Here is a 27,942-nt window from a genome sequence, read left to right on the forward strand (position 1 = left end):
TGCTAGTCACCATGTTCTTGTCTATGTGGATTCCTAACACTGCGTCGGCCTCCATCATGGTTCCCATCGTCATGGCCGTGCTGGACCAAGTCCAGGTTACCACCAAGGAAGCAGAGGGTGAGTCACGGTTTCTTCGACGCCACTCAGGCCGCACTAGTTTATGCAAAGAGTCTCAGCAGCAGCAGCCAACGGCAGCAGCACGCATCGTGGATTCTGGTCAAGCTTTGCCTAGTGCCTAGGTTGCCGTCTAGGGTGTGTAGGTTCTTCACTCATCAATGCCGTCTCGTCCGCGATAGGACACTTAACTGTGCACAGCAGCGAAAGTAAAATGTGTTGGGGAAAACGCCGGAATTATATCTTATTATTATGAATGCCGTACTGTAGCGGAGTTTTCTTGTTCTTGACTCCTGTATTATCAAGTGGAACAAAATGCGGTGAATTTTCGCTTCGACTGTGCAGTCAACTCTGTGCCGTTTTCCGATTGCGTCTGCGTACTTACGATTGCTTGTAAGAGTCTCAGCTATCCGTTTCTCCCCTCCTCGGCAACCACTATTCGTTCACTGAAGGGCATGCTTCACGCGAACAGCGCCATTTTTGAACGTGCCCAGCCCACTAGGTACGCTTCTGTGCCTTTCACTGTGGCCCGCAGCGTGCCCACAGAGCTCTAAATTTCTGGAAGGCGAGCGCAACTTCCTTCTTGGTTATTCAGAAGCTTCCCTCGATAAATGTAAGCTCGCGTGACACACGCGCTTTCTCCGCGTCTGGCCTCCGCAGTGACTCTGGTCAGCCCCATAAAGTTGCAAGACGGACCACCGCGCTCCGGACAACCCGAGCCTCCACTGGTCGAGGAAGTAATGGGGTGAGTTCGGTGCGCATTTCGCTTGCAGACCCCGACACCGTATCGGGGCACGACTCTTCCGTTACCTTTCTGCATCAGCTTTGATTATGCTTTGAGAGTTGATAACTGCGCCTTCATTCCCTGATAACAGCCTAGCTGAACCGGACCTGGAGGTATGAGAGGATAGAGGGAAACCACAGAGCCGTAACTTAATAAGACTGCCGGTTAATTTCGACAGCATGGTTTTTTTTTACCTGCACTGACATCGCAAACTGTTAAGGGGTTCTGACAATTCGCCTCCGTGAAAATGCACCCGCGGTGTTCGTGATTTGACCCCCGACTTCGGGCTGAGTGAACGAACGCCAAAGCCACTTAACCACCTCGGCGGGTCCTTTCAGATGTGCACGCAAATCTTTGCCTGCACTCTGAACAAGGCTTCAGCAATTTTGGTTCTGGGTAGGAAAGGACAGGAACGACCATATCTATATATGCAGGAGATTAAGACGGGGAACGTCGGGGATTTCTTGCCACGCAAAATTTTCGTGGAAAACGAATGCCACATTTTGGGCTAGTTGGTTGCTCGTGGCACACCCAGCGCAGTAACACAACCGACGAGCGGAGGAGGAACACGCAAGCGCTGAACTAACAACGAAAATTTTACAGCAACGGTGCTTCGGTATAAATCCAGAAACACAAATACTGAACACGGTTTCCACACGACGTCGTAGTGTTGCGGGAGATGTCGCCTTAAATAGCTAGCTGTTCTGCGGTCGAACCACGCTATAGTTTTGCTTAACGCCCTGGAAATTTTCGACACGTACGCGCCACGCGATGTCAACGATGACCAAGTTGCAGCACGTGCAAGAGTCACAGACCTATGCGCTGTAATCGCCAATGGGACACACTGTCGCGATTATGTTTCCAAACCATCAAATTCAGGGTCAAAAATTAAGTATTTGAAAATTCAGCAATGCCTCAACAGGGTGAGTTGTTGGGCTAGTTGGTGTTCGGATTTTACAGGCATATTTTTAGCGCAAAGGACGGGACGAGATACAGACAAGACGAGCACGGGCGCTACTGACAACTGCTTTATTGAAGAAAGATCGAGGCATATAAATACATATCTGGCCTGCGCCAGCGCTACCTAACAAGGAATTTGGAATCACAGCAGATGACGCGATAGGAAATTGATCTCAGCATTATACAAAACGACAGACGTGTCACTAACGCAGTTCTGACCCCCTTTCCTGATAAAGAAAGCTTCCAAAGTTTCACGGGCAGTTTTTTGACAACTTCTGCCAAGGATTGAAGCACTCCGGAACCGTGGCTCACACTTGGTGCAAGCAATGCAGTGGGCAATTAAATTCGTGCGTTCCTTATTGTAGATATCTTTAGCATGCTCCCGGATACCATTAGCATGCTCTTTTATGCTGTGCCTCACCCTGAATTGTTTGCTGCCGTCGAAGATTGCATTGATGAAAATGGTGCTGTGGCTTTCCAGAATGCTGCAGGTTTGACGGTAGACAACTTTTTAGGCCTTTTAGAATTTTATCTTCGTTCCACTTTTATCAAATTTGACGACCAGTTTTATCTACAAAAGAAGGGCATTTGCATTGGTTCATGCATCGCCCCTGGCTTGTGCAACATTTTTTTATCATATATTGATCGCTCTTTACACGATCGTTTTAATCATTTTAACAATGACAAAGTCCTTAAAGTTTTTCGTTTTATGGACGACTTTTTAATTGTTTTAAACAACCTCTGCCCCATTTCTAATGAGCGAACACTACAGTGTGTTCTTGATGATTTTAAACTACATGGCAGAGGGCTCAGTTTTACCTACGAACTTCCAGTCGAAGGGATTCTTCAGTTTTTAGACTTGAGGCTTATGTTCAGGGAAAAGCACGTCTGCTGGGCGTATTCTTCCCGAGCACAAAAAGAGCTCTTACCGTACGACTCCTCTCATTCAAAAATTGTAAAGAGAGGCATAGCAACTCTCTGCTTGGATTTGGCGCTAAGGAAGTCGTGTGTCCATGAGATGCAGGCAAGTTTTGAGCATCAATTGGGTAGGCTGTTTTCAGCCGGCTTCCCTGGGTCGGTCGTGATGGCAGTCGCGGAAACGCTCCTCATGAAAATGAATCCTGGTAAGCGCACATCTGCAGCAAAGACTATGGATGGTCAGCAAAAGCCGGAAGTGGTACCGTACCTGCACAAGGTATCCCACAACCTGAAAAAGGTGGCTAATAGGTTTGACGTGCCTATGGTTTTTTCAGCCCCTAAGAAACTTGCTCAGCTGAGCCGCCGCATTACTTGCGAAGACAAAAAAAGGGGCTGTCATAAGAACCACGAAAAACGGTCTGTGCAGTGCGCTATGAACGTCGTGTACAGGATTCCCCTGTCATGTGGCAAGGTGTACATCGGCCAGACAGGGCGCTGCGTAAACGATCGACTCCGGGAGCATGCTAAAGATATCTACAATAAGGAACGCACGAATTTAGTTGCCCACTGCATTGCTTGCACCAAGTGTGAGCCACGGTTCCGGAGTGCTTCAATCCTTGGCAGAAGTTGTCAAAAAACTGCCCGTGAAACTTTGGAAGCTTTCTTTATCAGGAAAGGGGGTCAGAACTGCGTTAGTGACACGTCTGTCGTTTTGTATAATGCTGAGATCAATTTCCTATCGCGTCATCTGCTGTGATTCCAAGTTCCTTGTTAGGTAGCGCTGGCGCAGGCCAGATATGTATTTATATGCCTCGATCTTTCTTCAATAAAGCAGTTGTCAGTAGCGCCCGTGCTCGTCTTGTCTGTATCTCGTCCCGTCCTTTGCGCTAAAAATATGCCTGTAAAACCAGCAATGCCACTTAGCGGAAAATGCTCCTCTTGTGACAACTGATAAAGGCACAAATCAAGGCTCCAATTTTGTGTAAGATCTGTGACTTAATGCATTAGCGGCGAGTTTTTTCAGCTCGAAGGACACAGTTCAGCGTTCTTTACTTCAAGTAAATTTTTCTTGTCTTCTTGGGGAAAATAAAGTGGAGATCCCGCAAGACAGTTATCGTTTCTCCTCGGAGTTCCGTTGACTTTCACGTGGTATTCAGAGATGCTTTTGTGCCAGACAGCAATTGAGACTAGCTGCACGAAAGCAATCTTTTCGTAATCCTTTGTTTTCAGCCTGAAATTAACAGCGCGTAAATAACTTATCAAACTTATCATTGGCCCTGGGTGTGTTTTTTTATCTTAGATTGCACTGTGAGATGCTTATGAGGTAAAATAGTCTTCTAGAAATCTTTCAGAAGAGCCGGGAGGTAAAAACCGATAACTGAGGCGTTCTACCATTTGCAGAACTGAAGGTGCTACATGGGTTAGTTCTTTCTGGAGTAACCCCTGCTGCCGCGCTACTATAGTAGGGCGTTCTTGCGGGCTAGTTGGTTCATAGTTCCGGAAAGGCTAAAATAGCGCAAAAGACGCGGACATAGGCAACGTGGAACAAACAAAACATCACAGGCGCAGAGTGCGAACTGTTTATTCATGAAGAATTCAACGCACTCTATACCAAGCGAAACCCAAACACGCGACCGCCTCGTCACTCGCACATATACGAAAAACTGAGGTGAGAACACAGCGGATTGACCGTGTAGCACTGCTGGAAACTAAATGAATGGAAAAACTCGAGCCAATGCACACTGCGCTTCATGTGATAAACAGTAACACTAAGTGAGCATGACAGAGATAAAAAGATGGCAGAAGTTATCCACGATTAATCGGAGTAAGGGCGAAAGGTGAGGGAATAAAATCATGAAGGCGAAATGCAAAGCAACAGATAACGAGTACAACCCTAAAAATCAACGGTCAACTGAAGTAACGGTGAAAGTGACGAAGTTAGGAACATTAAATGTGAAAATGGAAGAACTGGCATGAAAATGGCACATTCGGCGTGAGTGTGAACACAACGAAAAACATGGTAAAAAATATTGAAACTCGGCATATAACACGTGAACAACTTCGTCTCTGGAAGACTAAACAGTTCGAAAAAATACAAGGTTTCTACAAGTGGCCATCGAGAAGGAAGCGAAACAAAGGGAGTGCTGACACACTTGTTACTAGATTTTCTTAGGTGCAACGCTTCCACGATTTCCATTCCTGTCTAGTCTATCGATCCAAACAAAAAGGTCGTGTTTTCAAACAGCGCTTTGTAGGGAATCTTTCCCTTGCCCTCACCTTCACCCTTGCACCTTTTACAAATTTGGCCTAAGTTACCTCCTGCATTGTTATTCACAGACCAGTTGTGTTCACGTGCCCTTTTCTTGCAACACCAACCAGTTGCCATTTTCATGACAGTTTTTCCATTTTCGCATTTCACGTTTTTAACTTCGTCACTTTCACCTTTACTTTGTTTGACCGTTGGTTTTCTTATGCCTTTACTTTTATTGTCTGTTGCTTTGAATTTCGCTTGCATGCTTTTATTTCCTCACCTTTCGTCCTTACACCGGTTAGTTGTTGAATGACATATGCATTCCTTTCATTTAGCCCTTACTCCGGTTCATTTTTAAATGACATTTGCCTTCTTTTTCTTCTCTCTCGTACTCACTTAGTGTTACTCTTTCTTACATGAAGCGCAGTGTGCATTGGCTCGAGTTTTTGTGCTGTTATTTAGTATCCAGCAGTACTACACGGTTAATCAGCTGTGTTCTCACCTCAATTTTTCGCGCATGTGCTAGTGACGAGGTGGTCGCGTGCTTGGGTTTCTCCCGGTATAGACTGTGTTGAATTTCTCATAAAAAAAAGTTGGCAGTCTGCGCCCGTGGTGTTTTGTGTGTTCCTCGTTGCCTATGTCCTCGTCTTTTGCTCACTTTTATCCTTTCCGGAACGCTACCCTACTCCCTCAACCGGTACTCCCTCAGAGACTTAACTACAAACGGACGACAGTCACATAGTTATCCTTCGTCTTGAGGAATAAATGAGGACTACGTAGTCCCATTTATTACTAATAGTGTGTATATTAGCACATCGCGGCCACTGCCCTCGGGGTCACCCACGAGCACAGCTGGGCCGCGCAGATCGTGCGCCTTCTGCTTCTTCTTAACGGCGCCTGTGTGCCTTCTTTCGGCAGGAGCGACAGCGACCTGCGCGTGCAACAGATGCGCAAGGTGATGTTGCTGGCCGTCGCCTACGCCGCCAACATCGGCGGCACAGGGTCCCTGATTGGGACGCCGCCCAATTTGATTCTGCAGGCGCAGTACAAAGAGTGAGTGCATCTTCTGGGCGAGGACGGGACTCGCGTTCACCACATGGTGATCACTGGCTTGCGTGTCACTCTGCCGTAGAGTTTGTGGGCACTGGTCTGAAAGCTGAGCAGCTAGTGCCGGCGAATCATTGTCCGAATTCTCTTAGCTTTGTGCGCACGCGTTCCAAAGCCGTGTAAAAGTTGGAAGCTTGTATGTGCGGCGTTCGTGTTTTCTCTTTTTGCGCAAGAAGTCGATCCATCGGTTTCTTTCCCACACACGATGAGCTAGCCGGGGCACAGCACTGCTCCACTTGAAAATGAATCATGTTCCGGTCGACCTACAGAACGCAACTTCTGGCTAATTAATTTTATTTCAATAATGTTATAATGAGGACCCAATCTGAAGGGACAGGAAGAGAGGCAGATAAAACCAGTACATCCGAAACAGGTTGATCAACTGGAGAGAGAGGGGGGTCATATTTGAGAATTTCTCATTAATTTCACCAGTACATCCGAGACAGATTTGTCTTCTTTGAGCGCTTAACGATTCGAATAATATGGCTAGCGGGTGCTTGTAGTCCTTTAAAAAAAGTTTCTGGTGGTTTAGCTCCGGTTAAACCTGTAGCGTGTACGCGAGGTCGCGGTTTATCTCTCTGACGCGTCGCTTGTGTCCCCGTTTCTCTTGGACAGCAGAGTTTCTTTCCTACCGCACAGAATCTTCAAGCAAGACGACCTGACCTTCCTATCTTGGATGATGTACAATGTGCCACCCATGGTGATCTGCACCGTGCTCGCATGGCTCTACATACAGTGGGTCGTGGCGAGGCTAACGTGAGTATATGCAGCCGCTCACTGCATCAATTATTGCCCCCAAATGCACAAATGCGTTAACTCGATATCATCTACTGCAAGGAACACGCCATCCCAAGTAGCATGACAAAACACCACGACACAACTAGCACGTCACCTGCAACAAAAATGCTTGCAGTCATGCGTCACTACAACTGCTGTGGCAGTTTCTGCCCATCTCTGGAATGGCTTAATGCCCACGCTTCGGTGATGTGACATTTTGTTGCTCCTGTTTTCCTGTCCAGATCCTCCGTGTGGGGGTGGTGAAACCATTAAATGGTTACAGAGAGGTGATTGGGCTAGGGCCCTATTGGCCCCTTCCCCTCTGTCGCGAACTGGTAACGCGTCCCCGACTTTCCGAAGGGGAACGCTATCGCGTGCAGTTTCGAACAAGAGAACAAAGAGATCAAACAAAACAAAACGAAACCGTATTTATAATTTAAAGTAAAAGGGGCCAATAAGAAACGGCACGAAAACAATAAAAACATACGCTCAACACGCGTACAGCACTACAGAAAAAAAAGGAAAGAGTTCACAAGGTACTGAGCGTCCCAGGTGAAGCGGGGATGCCTTGCGGACAGGGCGCACGCGGGTGTTAGTGTTGCGACGCGTCGCTGGCGCTGCGTCGAAGGAAGCGGCGGAAGGGAGCCAGGTAGTATTAGGAGCGGAGAGGAACACAGGGAGACGCCGGTGGTCTCCCGTCAAGAGCCCGAAGAACTTGGCAGTAGCAGGAAAAAACGTAGCCAGGTCCCGCCGACGGTGTCACGAAACGCTAGAGGCTCAAAGCAGGTTATCCAAGGGTGCCTTACGGCAGAACGGACCCTCAGTCCATCGGCTGCCACCTCCACACTTGTAAAGAACGCAGGAGGCTTACGTCGGTGATCCAAGGGAGGTCACGGCAGCACGGAACCAACGTCCGACGGCTTCCACCTCCACGCTTGAATGACACGACCTCCGCTGCTCTGTCTCCCTTCACACCTCCGTTTTCTGACACGTCAGCTCTCCGCTCCTTATGCTCGCCACGCTCCCTGTCGCCGTCGCCTCGCACACACCGTTCGCACGTGCACACTCGCAACGCTAGATTGGCACGCACAACGCTCCGCTGTCCGACGCACCACTGTCGACGCACCGCGTTCACAAATCCTCCGCAGATGTGTTGTGCACCTCACACCCTCACAATGCTAGGCAGAGCCCCTATTCCGGGGCCCCATTGGCAAGTAACGCCGCCCGCGTCCATTAAACAAGGCTTTTTGGGTCTTGAGGTCTGTATCGATTTCACTGTTCCCTTAAATGATCGCTGACACCGACGCCTGCCTCTCCTTGTGTTCACGAAGGCTTGTCAAGAATGGAATGTTACGTGCACGACAATATGCGCTCCAAGCGCTATGTCAGGCTTGGAAGCCAGAGAATGCACTTCGCAGTCTGCTGAACATGCATCGGAAGACATGACGTTTTCTCTCTCCTTCTCTCGGCATTCGCGCGCTCTTTCAGACCGAAAGGGAGCGAAGAGGTGACCCGCGAAAAGATCAAGCAAGAACTCGAGCGCCGATACGCCGACCTCGGACCCATGAAGTGAGTGGGGGTGACGTTCATAAGACGGGGTGTCCCGGCAGCGTGGTATAAGAATGCTCATCAAAAGAAAAAAAGAAAAACAGCCCAGGGGGTAAGGGCAATGCATTTTAACGACTGCCGATATCTCCGTTTTCACAATCTAAGGAAAGGCTCATAGCTAGTTCACTTCGTGGGTGGACCACCACCACCGCAAACTCGCGATAAAAGAATGAGTTACCAAGCTTTTAGTCGGCGTTCGTGGTGCGCTTGACGTGTCCACCGACGAGAGGTGGGCATTTGACCTCAAAAATCCTGACCTCACCTCAACCTCAAAAAAATTTGCCGACCTCACAAAACCTCAACCTCATCAGTTGAGGTTGAGGTTGAGGTTTCCCGAGACGCCCTCACCTCACTTTTCCTGAGGCCACTGGCGACCTCACTCAACCTCACATTTTGAGGCTGTTGTCGGCTGCTCAACCTCAGAAAACAACAAAAAAAGCGATTAAGGATTTTTTTCAGTTAATAATAATAATAATAATAATAATAATAATAATAATAATAATAATAATAATTGGTTTTTGGGGAAAGGAAATGGCTCAGTATCTGTCTCATATATCGTTGGACACCTGAACCGCGCCGTAATGGAAGGGATAAAGGAGGGAGTGAAAGAAGAAAGGAAGAAGAGGTGCCGTAGTGGAGGGCTCTGGAATAATTTCGACCACCTGGGGATCCTTAACGTGCACTGACATCGCACAGCACACGGGCGCCTTAGCGTTTTTCCTCCATAAAAACGCAGCCGCCGCGGTCGGGTTTCAGTTAAAAAACAATTCTGAGAATCCTGTCAGACAGGAAAGCCAAAATGATGACGGTGCCATTGTGATAACAAGTTATTACAATAGCGGCACTAAACGATCTGTAATTATTTAAAAGGTGTGTATAGACACTGTTGATGTGGACGCAATAGGAGAAGCTTATAATCTGGGATGAACACTGGGAGAGTTTATGATGGCCTGCGGACAGGGGTGTCCCTTACGCGGTTACCACCAGTACGTCGGAGGGTACTTTTTCATGAAGTTTGATTCACTATTTGTAAGCTTATCAGTGTCAATACTCGGCAACGACTTCGCGTTTACTTGTTAGTATTGGAAGCCTCTCGCTCATTCAAGCACGAACCGGCACTTGACAAACACACACCATCTACATCATCTACCAGAAATTGGGAGTGCGGGGGGGGGGGGGGGGGGGGAGCGGGACGTATTCACGATACTCTTCTTAGACTTGAGAATAGCGAATGTACAGAAACTGGTCTCCAATGTGTTTTCCAACGTGACAGCTAGGCAGGCGCATATCAGTATATTTAGATTTTTTAGCTCTGTCTGGCAATAAATAGCGTGAGCACTAAGCGTAGATGAAAATTTTGCCACCCCGCGAACTCTCTTTTCAGTCCTCTGTATGCTGCCTTCGAAAACAAGCTGCGACTGTAGTACATCAACAGAGGCGCGTTGTACTTCTGTCTGTGCAGAAGCGAGTGGCGTCTTAATTAATTCGCAAGAATTAAATGGCTCAGTTTCAGGGTCATATCCGCAAAAAGTGCCCGCAAGAAACGGCACGTGTGACGTCACGAGCCGACGAGTCACGTGACGAAGATGATGACGTCACATAATACTTATTAACATACAATGTTATCATCAATGCTTATTAATACAATTAGGTAATGCTAAGAATAATTATTAGTGATGACATCATACGAGTGTGACGTAATGCCAGATCTAGTGACAGCGATGTAATGTGACGTCAAGCCTAGTCACGTGATGACGATGTAATGTGACGTCATACCAGGTTCCCACCCACCCCTATTTCTGGGTCCATATGGATACCACATTGCTACACCTGCGCGCATGACGCATTACAAAGAGTGCCCACAGCTCGGTCCACATTAATGACATTCGGATTTTCCAGCAGGTAAACGTGCCAATTCTGATGTGTGAAATACTGCAACGATCATGCAACGACACATGCCACTGACCCTCGAGGTAATGGCGATGATGATGATGACAGTAGTGTATCTTTATGAGCCCGGGGAAGTCGATATACCGTTACCAAATGAAATGTTTCCATAATATTGATTAAATATTGTACATTTCCAGCAACCGAAGACAATAATTCTGCGGAAAAACAAGGATAATTGCAACTAATAATTGATGATGTTGATGTTCTTGGGAGGTCAAGACCGTCCCCCGTTTCCGCCACTTCCCTCCAGGTGGCGATGGTAATGGTTTCCAAATCCTGGGAATTCTCCGATGACTCGGTAATCCCGTCTCCGGGACATGAACATTTGAGTGCAGTGGGGCCGTGCGGGGGGCAAAATACCTGCGTGTCCTAAACTACCCTGTGTCTAATAAAGTTTCCACCACCACCACCCGTGACACTTTGAGGAACGGACTTAATTACGTCTTCGAACACTGTACCGACTATTGAAATCACACGTGCCAGAACAACTGGCCTAGAGTGGGCAGCGTGAACCGCTCTCTCTATGTCAAGAGCAACACGGCTCTCCGCTCAAATTTCGCCACAACAAAATCTTTCAGCCTCCCTCCACCCAGCCCGGGATAGACAGAAAAAACGCCTAAATGCTATAAGCCTGAACAGAATTCTGAATACCATTTCGTCAACCAGTCTGAGACAAGATTCTTTGAGTCAATGACTTGTTTTCCTTCAAAACCTAACTAATCAATGGTACGCCGGCATCCTCGGAAGCTGTTTACCCGCGAGCACCGCGCGAGCATTCTGCGAAGCCGTTTTGAGGTGAACGATGCCTCTCTGCAAAATATTTATTTATTTATTTATTTATTTATTTATTTATTTATTTATTTATTTATTTATTTATTTATTTATTTATTTATTTATTTATTTATTTCCAGTACTGCCAGTCTCATCTTAGACCATAGCCGGTGGGCGAACAATGAGGAACATGATAAATTCATGTTAAAGGAAAGATAACGTTAAAGGAGAGAGAACGATGTGAGCAGTGCCTGGTCGTCTGCAAGGCAGGCCCCCAGCCTAACTGATCCCATACGAGAAAAGCAAAAAATGAGAAGGATTGCAAACTTACAAAAAAAATCGCAAACTAAAAACACAAGCTAACAACAGCGTGAACAATTAAACGTCATAGTAAAAGGTTTGAAACATCGACAGGGCAGCACAGCGCCAGTACGTAATCAGTTCTATTCACACATCCTAATCAAAAAAAGGTAAAAACCATCAGCTACTACATCATTATACATTCATTATAGTTTTGCATATTTTACCGCTATATAGCATCGCTATGCTGGTACGTTCCCCCGTGCTGTGGTATTTCGGCATATGTGAATTCCGAGAAGGAACAAGGGACAGGGGACCAAATAGGGGTCATCTGGAAGGATATAGAAATGAAATGAAATTTGCATCATCTTGCATTAGGGAACGGAAATATACAGAAGTTGTGTGAGATTCGAAAGGGGAAGACACCGATCAAAAGCTTCGACGGCGTTATAAAGGTTTTTCTGGCTCCGTTCTATTTTCATCAAATCAGCATGTGTCCTTGTTAGGAACTACCTGAATCACAATCTCTCACCTGTGCCGACTGCTCCATTTCCTGCTAAGTCACCGTACAATGTACAAAAATTATGGTGGGGCAAGAAAAAAGATTGAAGAATAAAATGCCCCAGCAATGTACAGCAGGATCCCTTTACTCGACTGCAAGGCAAGAGCCATGACGTCAGCGCCAGCGACGAGCATGAACATGAAGCAGTCTTGCTTTGGGCCATCCGCGCTACAACGAATTTATAGCGTGCCTGTTAGACTGAGCTTATTTTTTTGCGGCATCAGGCAAAGCTACCGCGGGTCAACGTGAGTTGTGTGCTTTGCGCGCTCCCGGGAGTTTGAGCCGACCGGCACGCAGCTACGGCTGCTACGCCAGCGTGGGTAGGGGGAGGGAGAGTGGCGTGCTATGACAGCAGCACTCCTTCTAGATGACGCACAGGGGTGCGCCATCCTGTAGGCTCAGGTGAACGGACATTATGGCGCAGCACCGAAAGCTAAAAGCAGGTCGCGGCATCCGGTTGTCCAAACAAGGGAAACCGAACACCAAGCGTCACTGCATGGTGTTATGCCTGGCGTGCCTTCCAGCCCAAATGAATAAAGGCGCGGACTCCCCGACCAGGATTTCCAGAAAACCAAAGAAACGTGACTGCAAAGACTGGCGTTCGCGGAAGGAATGGCAGAGATAGCGACGATAATGGCGTCCCCACGTGGTCGAGCATGCCATCGGGTCGACGAACGCAGCGTTGTCCTCATTAGTCACGCTGGGGTTGAAAATTGACGGAGAGCTGCGCCTTCGACAGAGGTTCCGCGTTCCGGACAACAGACGAGGAAGTGCAAGGTCTTTCAGCCCCTGCTGGGAGGCAGCCTGACATTCCTGTGTCACGCACGCGCATTCCTGGGCCACATGGGCGCAGTCCGGACCCTCATGCGCGCCCCCGTGGAATCTGTGTTGACGACAACGTGCCCGTGTCCTGTTCCCTTTCCATCGACCGAACTGCCAGAGAACATCAGTACCGCCCTGCCGTGGGCAGTACCATCAGTGTCATCGTCTGATTGCACATCATTCTTCGAACTGTTTTCCCCAGCCAAGGCTGGGGAATACGAAGGGTATTTAATGAGCTGCTGGCTTGGTACCAGAGAGCCCCTCTTGAGAGAGTCCTTTTTGCTGGGAGACCCTCCCGACCGCGAAGAAGCTCCCTTTACTGAGAGGCACTCTCAGTTGCTCTCACCTGTACATTATGCAAATAGTTTTTGTATAAAGTTTTCCTTGCCTTTCCCTTCGTAACCATGCCTCCGATGCTCCTCGTCCCTTCTCCGGCCCGACCCCCCATTCGAACAATGGACACTGCGGTGGTGCGCTCCAACTCCGCTTCGGAAGCGGCACTCGTCGAAGTAAGCCGCGGAAACTGTAAAAAGTCTCGACCTCACTCAACCTCAAACTCACGTGTGAGGTTGAGTTCCAATTTGCTGACCTCACTCACAAATTTCGAGCTGTCTCCGATCTCACCTCAACCTCACCACACGACGTGAGGTTGAGGCCGAAACCTCGTGAGGTTGCCCACCTCTGCCACCAACAAAGTGAACTAGCTATGCTCCTTATTTCCTTCGTGCAAGCCGCCCTTGCTTTCTCTCTCCTTGAGCTTGAAGCGTGACGGGGACGGTGGCGACGCCGCGTCGCGCGTCTTAGCCGATGAGAAGGCCTCATAGATCGCCGGTGCACTTTCCGTCGCTTATAAAAGTATAGCAGGAATAAGCATTGCTGGCGCACCTACTTCGCAGTTGATTAACTGCGCAAATCGGCTGTAATTTTTTTTTCTCGTTTTGGATATCTCGCTCGTCAACTGCCAACTGTAATGGCGTCGTCATAGGCGGAACCTTCCACGAGTACTGCTTCCGACTTGCTGTCCTGCGCGACAGAGCAAAGCAGACGCGTGATTAAAATTGTTTCCTCAAAAACTACTTTGCTTATGATAAGAGAACATGGGTCAGCACGCATGCATTCCTGCAATGGAATAATCTAGGTGTAGCATCGATTAGACCGCTATTTTTTCCAGAACAAACAAAATATTCTCGTTCCTGGGCATGCAGATGCCCCTTCCTAATAATCACCGCTCCTTTAGGCAGTAGAATTTGCGGCACAATACTTTTGTCACCAACCGCCAGAATGCGTATTCCAGTATGCATTGATATCAGCGGCGCGCGACAAAGCACCTTTCGGGAAGTGCCCTGATGAGAGCGTGCGGAACTGGACCCATCAATTCAATTATATCGCGCAGCCGATAAGACGCACCTTATAAACCAAGCAGCATGAAAACGCCCGAACAGCGCACTTTCTACTGACGATTATCACATGAAATGCGAGCGACCTTCACACATAAACAGATTGGCGGTTTTCAGCAACTAGAGTTTTATTTTTTGTTGTATTCAGCAAACATTGGCTCGAAAGTGGAATGTACGCTTATTAGAAAAAAATACTACCCTTTCGTTAAATTGCGTCAGATTTTTTTCCGCATTCCAGAGCACTGTGGAAGGAAGAACTCCACAGCTGACAACTATGCTATTGTAATCAAGTTGAATAAATAATATTTCTTGTTCAGTCAAGTCCAGGCGAATTAACAGCGCTTCGAAAAATCGGTAACTTTTGAAGCGAAAAGCTTCACTACGCTAGGTAAAGCAGTTGTCGCATAGGCCGGAAAATGACCTTCAGCCCAACCACGTTAGCCGTGTATGGCCATATGTGGTAGTTATGGTGTCCAACCCTTGATTCTTGACCTTGACCCATGACGTTTAGTTGAGCTTTGACATTGAATGACCTTTGGGTCGAACTTTGACCTTAAGAACATCCGATGGGGTGATGTGAAGCCACGGGATGACATTCGATGGGGGTGTCGTAAGACCATGTGACAGCACGCCACAGCCACGTGGTCGTGTGGGTATATATAGAATGGCTGTCGCGAGCGTGTAGCGGAGCTGCCGTGGACGAGCCTCAGACGCTTAGCAAGCGTGCTTGCTTTTCGCTGAATTCCAGGGTTAGCCATGTTAAGCCACTGCAAATTTTTAATGCGGATATTAAGACTACGCCATGCACAGATATGCGTATGAGTATGGCGAGTAAAAAAAGCAGGTTAATCATGGATGAGGCGGCGTTTCCGGCCAAGGTAGCTGTCTTTTTGGAAAGGCTGTAAGCGCCCTGAAATGTAGGTGGAGTCGTAGCTCGAAGCTTCGACATTTATCTTTCAACATTCGCCGGCTACGTGGAAGAACGTTCACCCTGGGCCCTATTACGCAAGGCTTCATTTCGCTTTCGTTTCATCTAGTCCTGTTTCATTGTCGCTGCTTACCGGTGACGTAGGCCACGCCGGATGACGTCTCGTGGGTAGAGGTAGAAACACGCCCATGGTACCAGTTAACTAGCATAGCCGTGCCCACGCCACCCTGGAGAACCGGTGCCGATGAATGGCGGGGCACGTCGACGAGCTCCATCGACACTACTACTTTCTCTGGAATGAATGAAAAAAAAATTTGACAGGACGGTTACCCCTCGCTAACGCGAGTTTCAACGATAGCTGGCAAGGCATTAATGCAAAACATTATATGGCTCATGAGGCGGAAAATCCAGCGTTGTCCACGCCAGACGGTCCGAAAACCCACGGGACCTCATGACGTCATCGGCAGTGTCTACCTAATTGGAAAGAAAGAAAGAAAAACAATGTTGCCCGAAGTTGGTTTCCAACCCAGGCTGGCGCAACAGATAAGCTTCGCTGCCACTGCACGAGGGCACTTCGCCACCACCGCAGCACAGCACAGCGCACGATAAACTGTCATTCTATCACGTCGGGTATGGGTATCGTCGTTTTTCGCCGACTTCTAATTGGGCGGCGCGAACAGATCAGCTTCTCTGGCCACTGCGAAAGAGTTGTACGCCATCGCCCCAGCACAACACACCGCGTCTTAAGTGTCCTTCGTAATTTTTTTTTACTTTACGATATCTTGTGGTCGGGAATATGAGAACGCGACCTCACATCTGTGTAGTTCTATAAGGCGCTCTTTTTAGCTTGCCACACATAGTCTTTTCTCGACTAGGTCCGCTCTCCACTAGGCCGCTCAAGAAGCACAGCACCGCCGATGGTCCTCTCTTTGTGCGGCGCGTTTCGCAACAGCTGCCGCAGATGGACCGTACCACATTACTTCACTCTCTCTATACCCTACCTCCACCTTCCACGGTGACCACGTTCAGTCAGGTTACCGTGGTCAACACCCCCTAGATAATTTGAGAAGGCCTGAGTACTCCTCCCGTGACGTCACAAAAAGAGGCCCACAGTCGCCGCCACTTACGGTGGAGTTTGTGGAATCGCAGCTTGGATCACCTAGCAGAAATAAGTTTCCATTGATAAATCCACCGTTTTTCTTCTGCTAAACGCTAGAATAAAGAGCAGGCACTTTACGAAGCATTTATTTAGAGGCAATAGCCATTAACCAGCTTTGTAAAGGTTGTTTATAGGTACTAATATCAGCAACTCTGTCGCGTTCTCATCTTTCTCAGTAAACGCTTTTCCTTGCACATTGATTTACCTCCGTTTTAAAACTTTTACCTTCCTCATATCTGTACCTACAATTTCTTGCAGCGCAGCTATAATGAGAAATCAAACACATTCGATTAGCTTCACAGCTGCGTATGTAGTTTTATTGCGGACACAAGTATTTATTATAATTTTGCTCTCAAGACAAATGTATACACTCCCGACGTCCACCTAATTACAACATAGCAAGCAGATATCTTCGTCTGCGCGTCTGAGACTTAACTGGGGGCGACGCAGCTGTTCTGAACGTTCACAAGTAGCTCCACTGCCGATTTCTTGCTGTTTTACTACATATAATTGGAGAAATTGGTGCCCGTTTTCATTACTGGCGTCCTTAGAAAGTAAACTGTCATGATAAAGTCAGCTTTTACTGCAACTGGATGTTTGATGCCTGGAGCTTGTTTTCAATATGTGCAGTAAGTAAGGCCCGTTTCACATGCTGCGACTGGACCGAAAATATCCGCTGTAGTCGGTGAGGCCCCAGTGCGATTTTCGGTCACTGCTTTCACATGCGACACCGACACAACGAATTCGGTCGGAAGAACCGGCAAGGTGTTTGCATAGGCAACCTATTATTAAACGCGACAGAAACATCGCACAGAATGTGTTGATGATTTTATGACAAGCGTATTTTTAGATGCAAGGCATTATTCCGTATGTTTTGATTAGGATAAACAGTTTTGCTTCCACTGCGGTAACATTTCCCACGTGACCGCACGTCGCACGCCGTCTCGGCGCTCCCCAATTGTCAGTCGCAGAGAGAACACACCGACGCTGCGACTGAATTCTAACCGGACGGAACTCGATCGCAAGCCGTCTGCGACTAGACCGACGGCCCTCCCCAGTCGCAGACCGACAGAATTCGCAGTGTCGCAGGCGAAAATCGCATGCATGTGAAACGGGCCTAAGGCGTTCGTTGCCTTAGATAATATCCCAGAGTGTATCTTTCTAATTACATATTTTGTCAATTTTATAATCTTATCCACATCCTGCTCCTTCCGGAATACTTCGGCAGACTCTTCAAGCGCTTTTTTCTTTCAAAGCAGCAGACGCGTTCGCTTCGAGTCGAGGACATCCTTTGAGCTTAGAAAGATCAGACGGGCATTCGGGAAACTTTGTTGGGATTGTGACTGCGCGAAAGCAGCGCAGGCGTGGTGCTCTCTGTAAGTTGGTCGATGTGACAGGCCTCTCGCACGAGTGAAGTTCGCGAACCTAGAGGGCAGTTCAATTTTGTTTAAATAGTAGCTGTAACTTAGCAAGAGAGCTATCTCTTCAAGTGCTGGATTCGCTGCTTACAACTGTAAAAAGCTTCCTGGTTTACAGACACTTTTCTATAATGCAGCGCTAAGTCTATCCTGTTTTCAAAGGAGACTAGCTATTATTTGGAGACGTTCCAAACATCTTACCTTGGAGTGCGGTGACACAACGAAATTTGCTCGTGGTATAGCCCTAATCCAGGCATTCTGTTCTTCACCCCGGGGAAACTTCAAAACGCGGTATTTGGGCCCCGATTTGCAATTAATCCGGCAATTGGACACGCAGAACTTGTTAGGCATATCCTGGCAGGAGGGTAATCCACATTACACTCCAGCGATGGCACTAGAACATCGTCTCGACGGACACACATCCGCAAGCGCAGCACAAGGCGAGACTCTGCATGCACGGTGAGCGTACAGAAAAAAGTGCGTTCGGAAGCATGTCGGGACGTGCCACGACTGTGTTTTCCCGGAGGCAATCAAAGAAGTGTCAAGAGTTTGCGGAACTGATCGCATTGTCGTTGTACCCCACTCGGACTACTCCGAATAGGTGGGGTTAACCAATGTATACCTTCCTGGCCTCATCTGCAACACCCCTACATCGCTCGTAGCTTCGAAACGCGCTGCACGGAAGTTCTATGTAGGCCTCTTTTGCGTGACGTAGTTCGGGGGGGGGGGGGGGGGGAAGAGCCAGCAGGCCTTAAGTTCTTTAGAGCGTGTCGCCGTGGTTCGCCTTCCTACACTCTCGCCATACCTTCCTCCTTCTTTCCATGCGCCGTCTGCGACGTCGGCGAAACCAAAAATTTCAAAGAAAGAATTCGGCAACATAAAAACGACGTCCGCAATTTCGCAAGAGAGCGCAATCCAGCAGCCGAACATTCCGAGGACTCCGACCATAGAATCAACTTCGAAGAAACCCGAATCCTCGGAACCGAAACAAATTACCACAAAAGGCTCCTTCTGGAATCCTGGCACATCCAAGCCACCCCGAACAACATGAACCGCACAAAAGACAGCCTGCCCCCAGTATATGCCCAGGGACTTCGCTCTTCAACTCAACGAAAAAAAGTCGCCATTCACCACCACCCTGCAGTGCGCCAGCGTGATTAACAGCCTAAACCCCCTCCCCCTCCTCCGCGCCTTTTGCGTCACAGCTGCGGTTCCTTTGACCCCCCCCCCCCTCTATACTTAAAAGACGCTAGCTACTGCCCTCAGTCACCCCTGATGAAGGAGCCGAGTCGGCTTCGAGACGTTGGGTTAAGGTTAAAATTTTGGTTGGAGATGTGCAGTTCATTATATGTCTTCAAACCCAACCAGACAGGCAAATCTGTCAAAATGTTTAGTTTTCAATCCTTCCAGGATAACCACCCTTTGGTTTGTTTCCATGGAAACACGTCGCGGTTGCGCCGCCCTTCTCTTTCCACAGTAATCATCTTTCAGTTGGGGATTTCTCCCCTCTCGCCACACCCTACTCTTTACGCAGTAACCACCTACCGAACGGTTACCATTGTAACCATCCTCTGGTTACGCCTTCCTACCCTTTCGTCATACAGCCTCCTTCCAGGATAACCCTCCTGGTCCTTCCAGGGTAACCACCCGTCGGCCGGTTGATTCTTCTTGCGCTCTCGCCATGCCCTCCTCCTTCCAGGGTAAGGGCCGCCGTGGTGGCTGAGTGGTTATGGCGCTCGGCTGCTGGCCCGAAAGTCGCGGGTTCGATCCCGGCCGCGGCGGTCGAATTTCGATGGAGGCGGAATTCTATAGGCCCGTGTACTATGCGATGTCAGTGCACGTTAAAGAACCCCAGTTGTTCGAAATTTCCGGAGCCCTTCACTACGGCGTCCCTCATAGCCTGAGTCGCTTTGGGACGTTAAGCCCCCATAAATCAAATCAAATCAAACCTTCCAGGGTAACCACCCTCCGGATTGTTTCTATGGTAACCGCCACCGGTTACGCATTTCCCCACTCAAGTCTTCCTCCTTACACGGTAACGAACCCCCGAGTGGTTCCCATGGCAACGTACCCTCCCCCCCCCCCCCTCTCGGTTACGCCGACAACTACGACATACTTCTACTACTACTACTGCTGCTCCTATACGACGTGAAACTCAGAAACATGCGCTTAATAGCTATTGCTGTAAAATTACATCCCACTTACTTGCTCTTGAGTTGGAGAATGCCGGTGGGAGGAGCACTGAGCCCAGTGCTTTCACACCTCTTCGGTCTACCAGGGTCTCCCCGTCTTCCATGTCATTGCTGAGAAAGCATGAGGAGAGAAGCTTTTTCGCGGTGCTGCACAAGAAAGAAGCGCGTCAGTTCCAAAAATTCGGTCGACCGTGTCCCCGCAGGTTCCAGGAAATGGCCGTGCTGTTCCTCACGACTATGCTGATCGTGCTTTGGCTGACTCAGAATCCCCGCATCGTACCGGGATGGGTCAGCTTGTTTCCCTACGGCAAGTGAGTCGTTTTGTCAAAGTCACGTCATAGTGCTGTCTGTTCGGAAAACGAACTGCGCTTTTTAGCGTATATTGGTCGTAAGCCTGAGCTTAGCAGCAGCCTCAATGCGTCTGACATATTTCTGAATATGTCTGACTATGTCTCAATGCGTCTAATATATTTTATTTTATTTAAAGCGTCAATAAATAGACTTTCTCGTTTCAACTGCAGAGCAGTATTATTCCATTCGAAAAAAACGACAGAACTGTGACAAAAATGTGATAAAATATTTGGTAGCTTTGTCATGATGACAGACTTGTCTGCTGTTATGTAGTATTTTTCTGCAGTACTGTAGTTTTTCTGCAGTAATTTTCTATACTTTGTATAGTTCTGTAGTACTTTTCTCTGGTAAGTACACGAACTTTTACTGCAAAAATTTTCGTTGTTACCGCAAGTTTCTGGTTTAAAAAATAGAGAATTTGTTGCGACTACGGAGACTCATGTTTTTCTACTGGGATGTGTTGCAATGAATGCATTAGTTTTTTTTTCATATCTTGTGGAAAGACTACACACTACTATATGCTCGTAATTCAGCACGCTCTCATATCAGAGGCGCTAGATAAGGGGGCATGCGCGGCGCAAAAAACCTGAATTCAACGTTTTAAATTTTTTATATTTGTATTTTAGAAAGTTTATGAATTAATAAAACATGTCTTCTAAGTTTAGATATGATCTGCGCACGTTAGATGTTGCCTGCAGTGCCCAAAAGCGCTTTTTCGAACTAGCAGCATGGTGGCAAACACGCACTTTGCAGTCTGTTTACTAAAACACATTGCGGGGCTGGTTCGTGATGCATATCTCTAGAACGGTAAACAGCTGAACTGGGACGTGAAGTTAAGTCCGCAGCCGGTACCAGTACCAAGTACTACTTGTGGCACCGAGGCAGTAGCTTCGGCTCTTCAAACCTGGAGCTAATTTGCTTGTCAAGGGATCATTGCTGGCTGCGAACTCGGCACTAGATACTACGGGGGTGAATGCGCATCTTGAAATGTTAAAGTCCACGAGTTCCAGTAAAAGGGACTATAGCCGAAGCTGTAACTTAAGAGTGCAGCTATGGCCAATACCTCTCAAAGAAGCTCCTCCAGCCAAATGCGCTGACCGTTTTCATGACATGGCGGCTAGCCCGATTAACTGCGACGTCATGACAATCGGTCGACGCCTGTCCGCGCTCGTGTTCAGCGTTTTCCCGCCGCTTTTTCGGCACGATTAGAGCCTCCTCGGTGCGTATCGCACCTGCCGCTAAACCGCCAGCAGCCGAATGATTTGCTTACCAGACCAGCCACACCGCCGCCTTGTTTCTTCTGGACCAGCGATGTCTGCACACAGGGGGCTTGTACAGTGACAGACAATGCGTATTATTGTCCCGAAGCACACGACAAGTCTTGCATTGAGAACTCCTTTGCCTAAAGTAACACACACATGCGAAAACTTTAATGCAGCTTCAGGCAGCGCAGCCCAACTACAAGGCTAGCGCATCTGACGGATCACTTCTCTGGCAGTCTTTTTGGATGTCCAGTGGCGCCCCCTATAACCAGGGAAAGTTGCGATGCTCGAGATAAAAAATCACCGAAGTCCAAGTGTTTCGCGCTCAGAACCTATTCTTATAGGTAAGACACATGAGAGCGAAATTTCCTCAACCAGTCGAACTAGGGGCTGTGCATTTGTGGAGCGATGAAAGCTTGCCCGCCGATCGAGAATCTTCCCTCGGTGTACTTCCTTGGCGCAGAGACATCTCTTCGTGCGTGCCGGCCGTGCTGGTGTCGATCCTGCTGTTCGTGGTGCCGAGGGACCTCCTGCGTGGCTCTGACAGCCTGGGCCTCTTGACCTGGGAGGAGGCCAACTCCAAGGTTCACTGGGGCATCGTGCTCATCATCTGCGGCGGCATGACGCTGGCCGAGGCCTCCAAGGCAAGCGCCGCTGCGTCCTCCTGGCTCCAGTTGTGCGCAAATCTCCCGTGGCGTACAGCCAAAGCTGCTTCAGTCAGAAAAAAAAAAGATATCGTCAGCCTAACTACGTCCCACGCAGGGAAAAGTCCTCTCCCGTATCCCCCCAATGCGGGTGTCAGAAGGGCAAACGTAGCGCAGCTTCTATAGCGCCTGCTCTTCGTTCCTTGAAGTGTCACTTACGCAGCGGTGTTACACTGAGAAGTGTCATTTGGGACGCACCTTTTCCTGCAACAAACTGCGCACTCGACTTGCCTCTTGGATACTGCTTACGAAATGCGAAGCCTCCAGACATATTCGTCCACTGCACGAGTTTCCTCGAGCAGGGAAACGACTGGCACTGTATATTAGTTGCGGTGCTAGCATCTTCTAGGCCCACGCAAATGCGCATGAAGTCTCCGCACAGGCCTGAATAAAAAAAAAAGATATCTCGTTCACCAGCTTCCTTCATGGCCGGTTAGATACAGTCCTGATAGTGTAATGCTGCACAGCTGTGACCACAAAGAGCAAGCGCACCTTGCTCTGGCTCCACGATGCCGGCGCGGCTCCGCACTATTTTCGTGAGATGAGAGCGAGCCAGCCTGAATTGCAGGATATTCTTCTCTGTGCGAGGGAGCTGGCTGTGCACACGAAAAACGTTAAGTGAGTTTATTGAGCTCACCGAACTCACTTCACGTGAGTGCGTTCTTGAGCGAATGTCACTAAAGTTCATTGTGACGCTGCACGAATGACACTCAATCCGAGTGTACTAGTTCATTCAAAGTGACGCTAAACTTGCTCGTGAGTCAAGGATATCACCCGGTCCTGTGCCATCTGCGGCCCGCTTGGAACCCTCCAACTTTCTGTACTTATCGGCGCATCTTATTCTCGGTTACTCCATGCAATGTTTACCTACTTTTAGAAGCCATTCCGTTACAGCAAGAGACCATCGGTCATCTTCTTTCGCATTGCATGCCCTGCCAGTGCTTATTTCGTCTTCTTTACCTATAATTCTTGAAAAATGCGGAGACCCTAGGAAGGTCAGCCGTTTAATGTTCGTTTAAATATTATACTCGTCTTTTTGCATTAAATTTTTTATTTTATTTTTTATTTCCGCGTAGTGGCTAAAGCTAAAGGTGTGGAACGTAACATTCTGCGCTCAAATTCTGGTGTATGTTTCCAGCAGCTACAATCTACAATCCCGCGCAGCTGGAGCGTAGTTCGCTTCGTCAGAAAAGCAAACCAAAAGAAATGCACGAGAGAGGGCTGTGCATGTTCTGAGCTAGTAGTACAACCGCTACTAGAAGCCTGCAACCTCAAAACCCTGGGTTGAAACTTGCCACATGCGAGTGCTGCATCGTTGGGAGTTTTTCTTTCCGCCGTATCTCAAAAGCCAAATCTACTAAAAGAAGAGGTGCCGATGGCAACTTCGACAATGCCTCGAGAACATTGTTGTGGCTCGGTGCAGGCCTCCGGTCTGTCGACGATCCTAGTGAGCAAGCTCCGCGCGCTGAACGTGATGCCCAGCTACCTGGTGGTGTGCATCCTCTGCTTCTCTGCATCCATGCTCACCGAATTCACCAGCAACACAGCCATCAGTGCCATCATGCTGCCCATCGTGTTCGAGATGGTGAGCTGTCCGCAGCTGCTGCACTGCGTGCAGAAGCGCCCTCTGGGACAAAGAACTGCAAGCGCCATCTGTGTTGCGGCCACTGCTCCGCCTCCATTATGAACCGCCTACGAGCCGAGCATCCTCGTTGATCGGCAGATTAACGCGCGAGTTCTTGGTCAGGAAAAACTATATCGTTACGCTGCTAACGACAACGGCTTCCCCTCATACAAGCTGTTGCTGTGTAAAAGCAGTGCCTATTCCACGGGTCACGCGCTTGGTTTACAACCAAAAACTGCTTCTGGCTCAGCAGCCACGTGCAGCCATGTATACGGTTCAGTTCGGTTGTGCTGCAATTCGGTTGTGCTATAAGCTTTAACAGCTCTGTTTGGCGCAGCGGTTGGGGCGCACCACTGCCCTGGGATGGAAGTAACCTGTGCGATCGTTCGAACAATCATTAATTTAATCATCACCTGCCAGGCTGCATGTGGACACCATCTTTTTTGGGTACCATCTGGTGTTACCACACACACACACAAGCGCGCGCACGCACGCACGCACGCACACACACGTGCGCGCACACGGATTTCGCTTTATGGGCCAATATGCTTGCGCCTTAACAAGTGCTCCCGGACGAATGCACCATAAAGAAAACACACTAAGCAGGGTGGACGAATAGTTGAGATCTATTATGTGCGTTTGCAGCCATTCATCAATGGTTTACATTGAACTGATAACGGCGGAACATAATTTTTGAAAGTGTCCTTAAAATACTACTGGGAGCACTTAGGTCTGCGTACGTGCTATGAATGCTAAAGCATTGTGCGCTACTGTTGTTTCCGTTGGTGCGTTTGTGTAACTTAGTTTGCTTCGGCCCCCAAACCGCACACCATTCGGAGCTCCCTGGGTATTAGTGCGCATACATGCCGAATTGGTCATTCTCTACTTGACGTTCGTAGATGCCGGCGAGTCCTCATGCCATTATAGAGGCGCAGCGGTTAAGCGATGCGCCACTGCACTGGCGGATGGCTGTTCCTGTGACAGCCCTACCCGTAGGGATTGTGCGATCCATATTGCTCTTCGCGCGCAACTTCTCGCCCAGTTGGCGCGGCGCTCCTCCGAACTTAGCCGAGCTTACCCGAGTTAGTACCCGAAGTGTCTGAAGCTTGCGCGGAACTCTTCCAAAGTTACCCCACCTTACCCAAGTTACTGCCGAGTAACCGAGTTGCCGAGAAAATCTGGTAAGCTCGGGTAAATGTCCACACTTTCTGTACACGCTTTCTGTAGACACTCTCCCTATACGGCATGCATGAGCAATGCAGTACTTGCACATGTACATGACGAACGATCCACACCACTGGACAGTGGCAGTTCTCTACGGTTGTTTGTGCACGCATGTGTGCTGGGTCCAAAACACTCGATCCGAAGTCCTCAGGCTTACGGCTCACTCGACCGCAGGCCGTGGCGCTCGAGGTGCACCCGCTGTACTTCGCCATCCCGGTGACCATCGGCTGCTCCTTCTCCTTCATGCTTCCCGCGGCCACGCCGCCCAATGCCATTGTCTTCGAGATGGGCCAGTTCAAGGTCGCCGACATGGTGCGTGTTGTTGCCCCCAACTTCCTCCCTGCACATTTGCCGACCTTTACAAAAGCGCCCAGTGGAAACTTGTCATTGGCAGAGGACATTCCTTTTGCATTGTTGGCAAGGCGCTACGGGAATGACCAAAGCATCCCCAGATTTACTCCTGCCGCCCAGAATCCCTAAGATGAGGAAAGAATCCTCAGCTCCCTTTTTTTTTTTTTTGCACTGCATAGCCGGAGCACCAGGCGCGCGGGAACCACGCCAACGTGTCGGAAACTTCTACGATTACACTCGTTCTGTTCCGCGTGATTTCTACCCGCTAATAGATGAATTACATCATTCCTTCCTTAGTAATCCTTACGCTCTGAAATTCTATAATGACTGAGCCGACGCAAAAAGCGGGGGGCTCTTACTTTTGTCTGTAGTTGTTTGAGTGCCTTGAGTAAAGCCAAGAAGTATGGACCAACTCGAGGACTGCAGTGATTTTGTGTGTCTACTTAATGCTCTTTTTTTCTCTTTTTTCAACCAATGTTACAAGGCACCTTACGAGGCAAGCGGTAGATGCAGCTCATGGCTCCGGAGTAATTCCGTCTACTCGGTGTTATTTGACGTACACAGAAATCTCAGTATGCAGGCCCTGCCGCAGTCTGCCTCCATAAAAATGTAGCCTCCGCGGCCGTGAATCGAACCCGCGAACTCGTGCTGGATCAGCAGCCGAGCGCCATGAAGTTAAGCTGCCGCCGCCGCCTTTCTGTATTCATGTGTGGCATGCACTGAAAGCGTTGGAAAGCATCCGACCCTTGTCAATAGCAGAGGCCGCGTGGCTAATTTTCTGCAAGCCGGCTCCTTCACTGTTCTCAGTTCGGAAGCCGGAAACCAGTTGTCCCTTTGCCACAGATGCCAGTAGCGCGGTATCTCGAGATTAACAAGTGTTGAGTACTACAAACAAACACCGTAACGGCAACAAAAATAAAAGAACACTTGGACGACGCTTAACCTAGCCTTAAGAGTACAATGCGATAGCATTAGAGATCCTCCCCGCGCAAGTACCGCTTCTCTTCCATAGATTCATAGATTTTGGGGGTTCCTCATGCCATTACTGGCGGAACGGTTCAATAGTTAAACGATGCGCAACTGCCCTGGCAGGCGGCCATTTCAAACAAAGCCACCAGTGGTGCTTGTGAGACAGGTGGCTCGCAAGATCGGGCTCCAGTATGGCTCATGTTTGCGCAGAAGGTTCTTCGGGAGGCTTTCTATCTCTCGACCAAGGACTAGGGTTCGTCTATAGAGAGTCTATTGGCTTTAGAGACAGAAATCTATGGACCGTCTATAGACTGTGTAAAAAAAAAAATTGTAAGGGCGCGGCGTCCTATGTTGCTCCGCTGACCAACCACGCAAGAATTCTGTTCGGCGGTTCTGAACGTGGGTGGAGCTCACTGCAGATTTTAATTGTATTCGTATTTAGAGGTGTTTAGGACAGTGTTATCTGTGATCCGCTTTCGCGATCCACTTTGAGGAGCCGCCTGCTCAAGCGCACATGCGCAGTGGCCTGGAGAGCCAGGTGCGGGCGCATAGCTGCCACTGTTCAGGTGCTGCTGGGTCCACGCGTTAGCGGATTGTAGTCACGGTCCGCGGATCGTGCTTGCTAAAACCGCCTAATGTGTACCAGCTGCCCAACTTTCTGTGCTAGTTAACCTACCCCATGCCAGCGAGTTTCTTCTGCCCTTCCCACTACCTTAACGCCAACCCGACAACCGGTTCCTCAGCACAGACAAGCTCGACTCATTCTGTCGAGTTCATGTGGTCTCCTCTACCTCAATGCATTTTCGTCAGCCGGATCTGAGAAATAGCACGTACACCTCCGCAGGCGGCCCCGGGGTTCCTGATGAACATGGTGTGCGTCACCGTGGAACTCATCGCCATCAACGTCCTCGGACCTGTAGTCTTCGGGCTGCACGTGTTCCCGGAATGGGCGGTACACAACCGCACCGTCACAAAGGCGCCGTCGGCATGACGGCCGCCATTAAAAGGCCGCGCTTATTAACTGACAGCCGCTTGCAGGTGTGTCGGATGCCACACCCTTCACTGTACACGCTGTCCCCGAATGAAACTGCCATGTCAGTGTGTTGTTGCACGAAATGCACCATGTAGAGGGCGTCCAATCTCACCAGACGTTACACAGCAAATTCGTTTTTAGGGCCCCTTGATATTAGGGGAACAGGACTGTGAGTAGCCAGCTTGCACGAGTGGAAACCAAAGAGCGTTTGTCAAGGGTTGGCGTTCTGCGCAAACGCTTAACTGGAGAAACAGCCCCTGTATCCAATGCCGATAGCAGCAGCAGACAGTATGGCGGCGCCCAGAAAGGCGGCCTGCTCTGTTGGCTATCAATACGTCGTCGCCGCAGAACTTTCCTTACATTCTCCGCAAAGAGATATTTTAGCTTGTCCTCGTTGCAGAATTAC

At 48.9% G+C, this 27,942-nt stretch overlaps 1 protein-coding gene across 1 annotated transcript; it reads left to right on the forward strand.

The window, feature by feature from the left end:
- LOC144119500 (Na(+)/citrate cotransporter-like) lies at window positions 1-27,641 on the forward strand. The gene is made up of 10 exons (XM_077652091.1): window positions 1-117; window positions 775-859; window positions 5,946-6,080; window positions 6,774-6,890; window positions 8,400-8,480; window positions 20,222-20,329; window positions 22,095-22,275; window positions 23,759-23,920; window positions 25,358-25,495; window positions 27,348-27,641. Exons 1-10 carry the CDS (start codon window positions 12-14, stop codon window positions 27,492-27,494), a joined length of 1,260 nt encoding a protein of 419 aa, XP_077508217.1. The 5' UTR covers window positions 1-11; the 3' UTR covers window positions 27,495-27,641.
- Window positions 27,642-27,942: the final 301 nt, after the last annotated feature.

Source organism: Amblyomma americanum, chromosome 2 (assembly GCF_052857255.1).
Source record: "Amblyomma americanum isolate KBUSLIRL-KWMA chromosome 2, ASM5285725v1, whole genome shotgun sequence".
Classification (NCBI taxonomy): Eukaryota; Metazoa; Arthropoda; class Arachnida; order Ixodida; family Ixodidae; genus Amblyomma; species Amblyomma americanum.

Bases quoted from the DNA above. Each gene is read 5' to 3' on its own strand.
- LOC144119500 (XM_077652091.1), top strand. From the start codon at position 12: ATGTTCTTGTCTATGTGGATTCCTAACACTGCGTCGGCCTCCATCATG. The intron at 860-5,945 runs GTGAGTTCGGTG...TTCTTTCGGCAG, and splicing joins CTGGTCGAGGAAGTAATGGG to GAGCGACAGCGACCTGCGCG. The intron at 20,330-22,094 runs GTGAGTCGTTTT...TCCTTGGCGCAG, and splicing joins AGCTTGTTTCCCTACGGCAA to AGACATCTCTTCGTGCGTGC.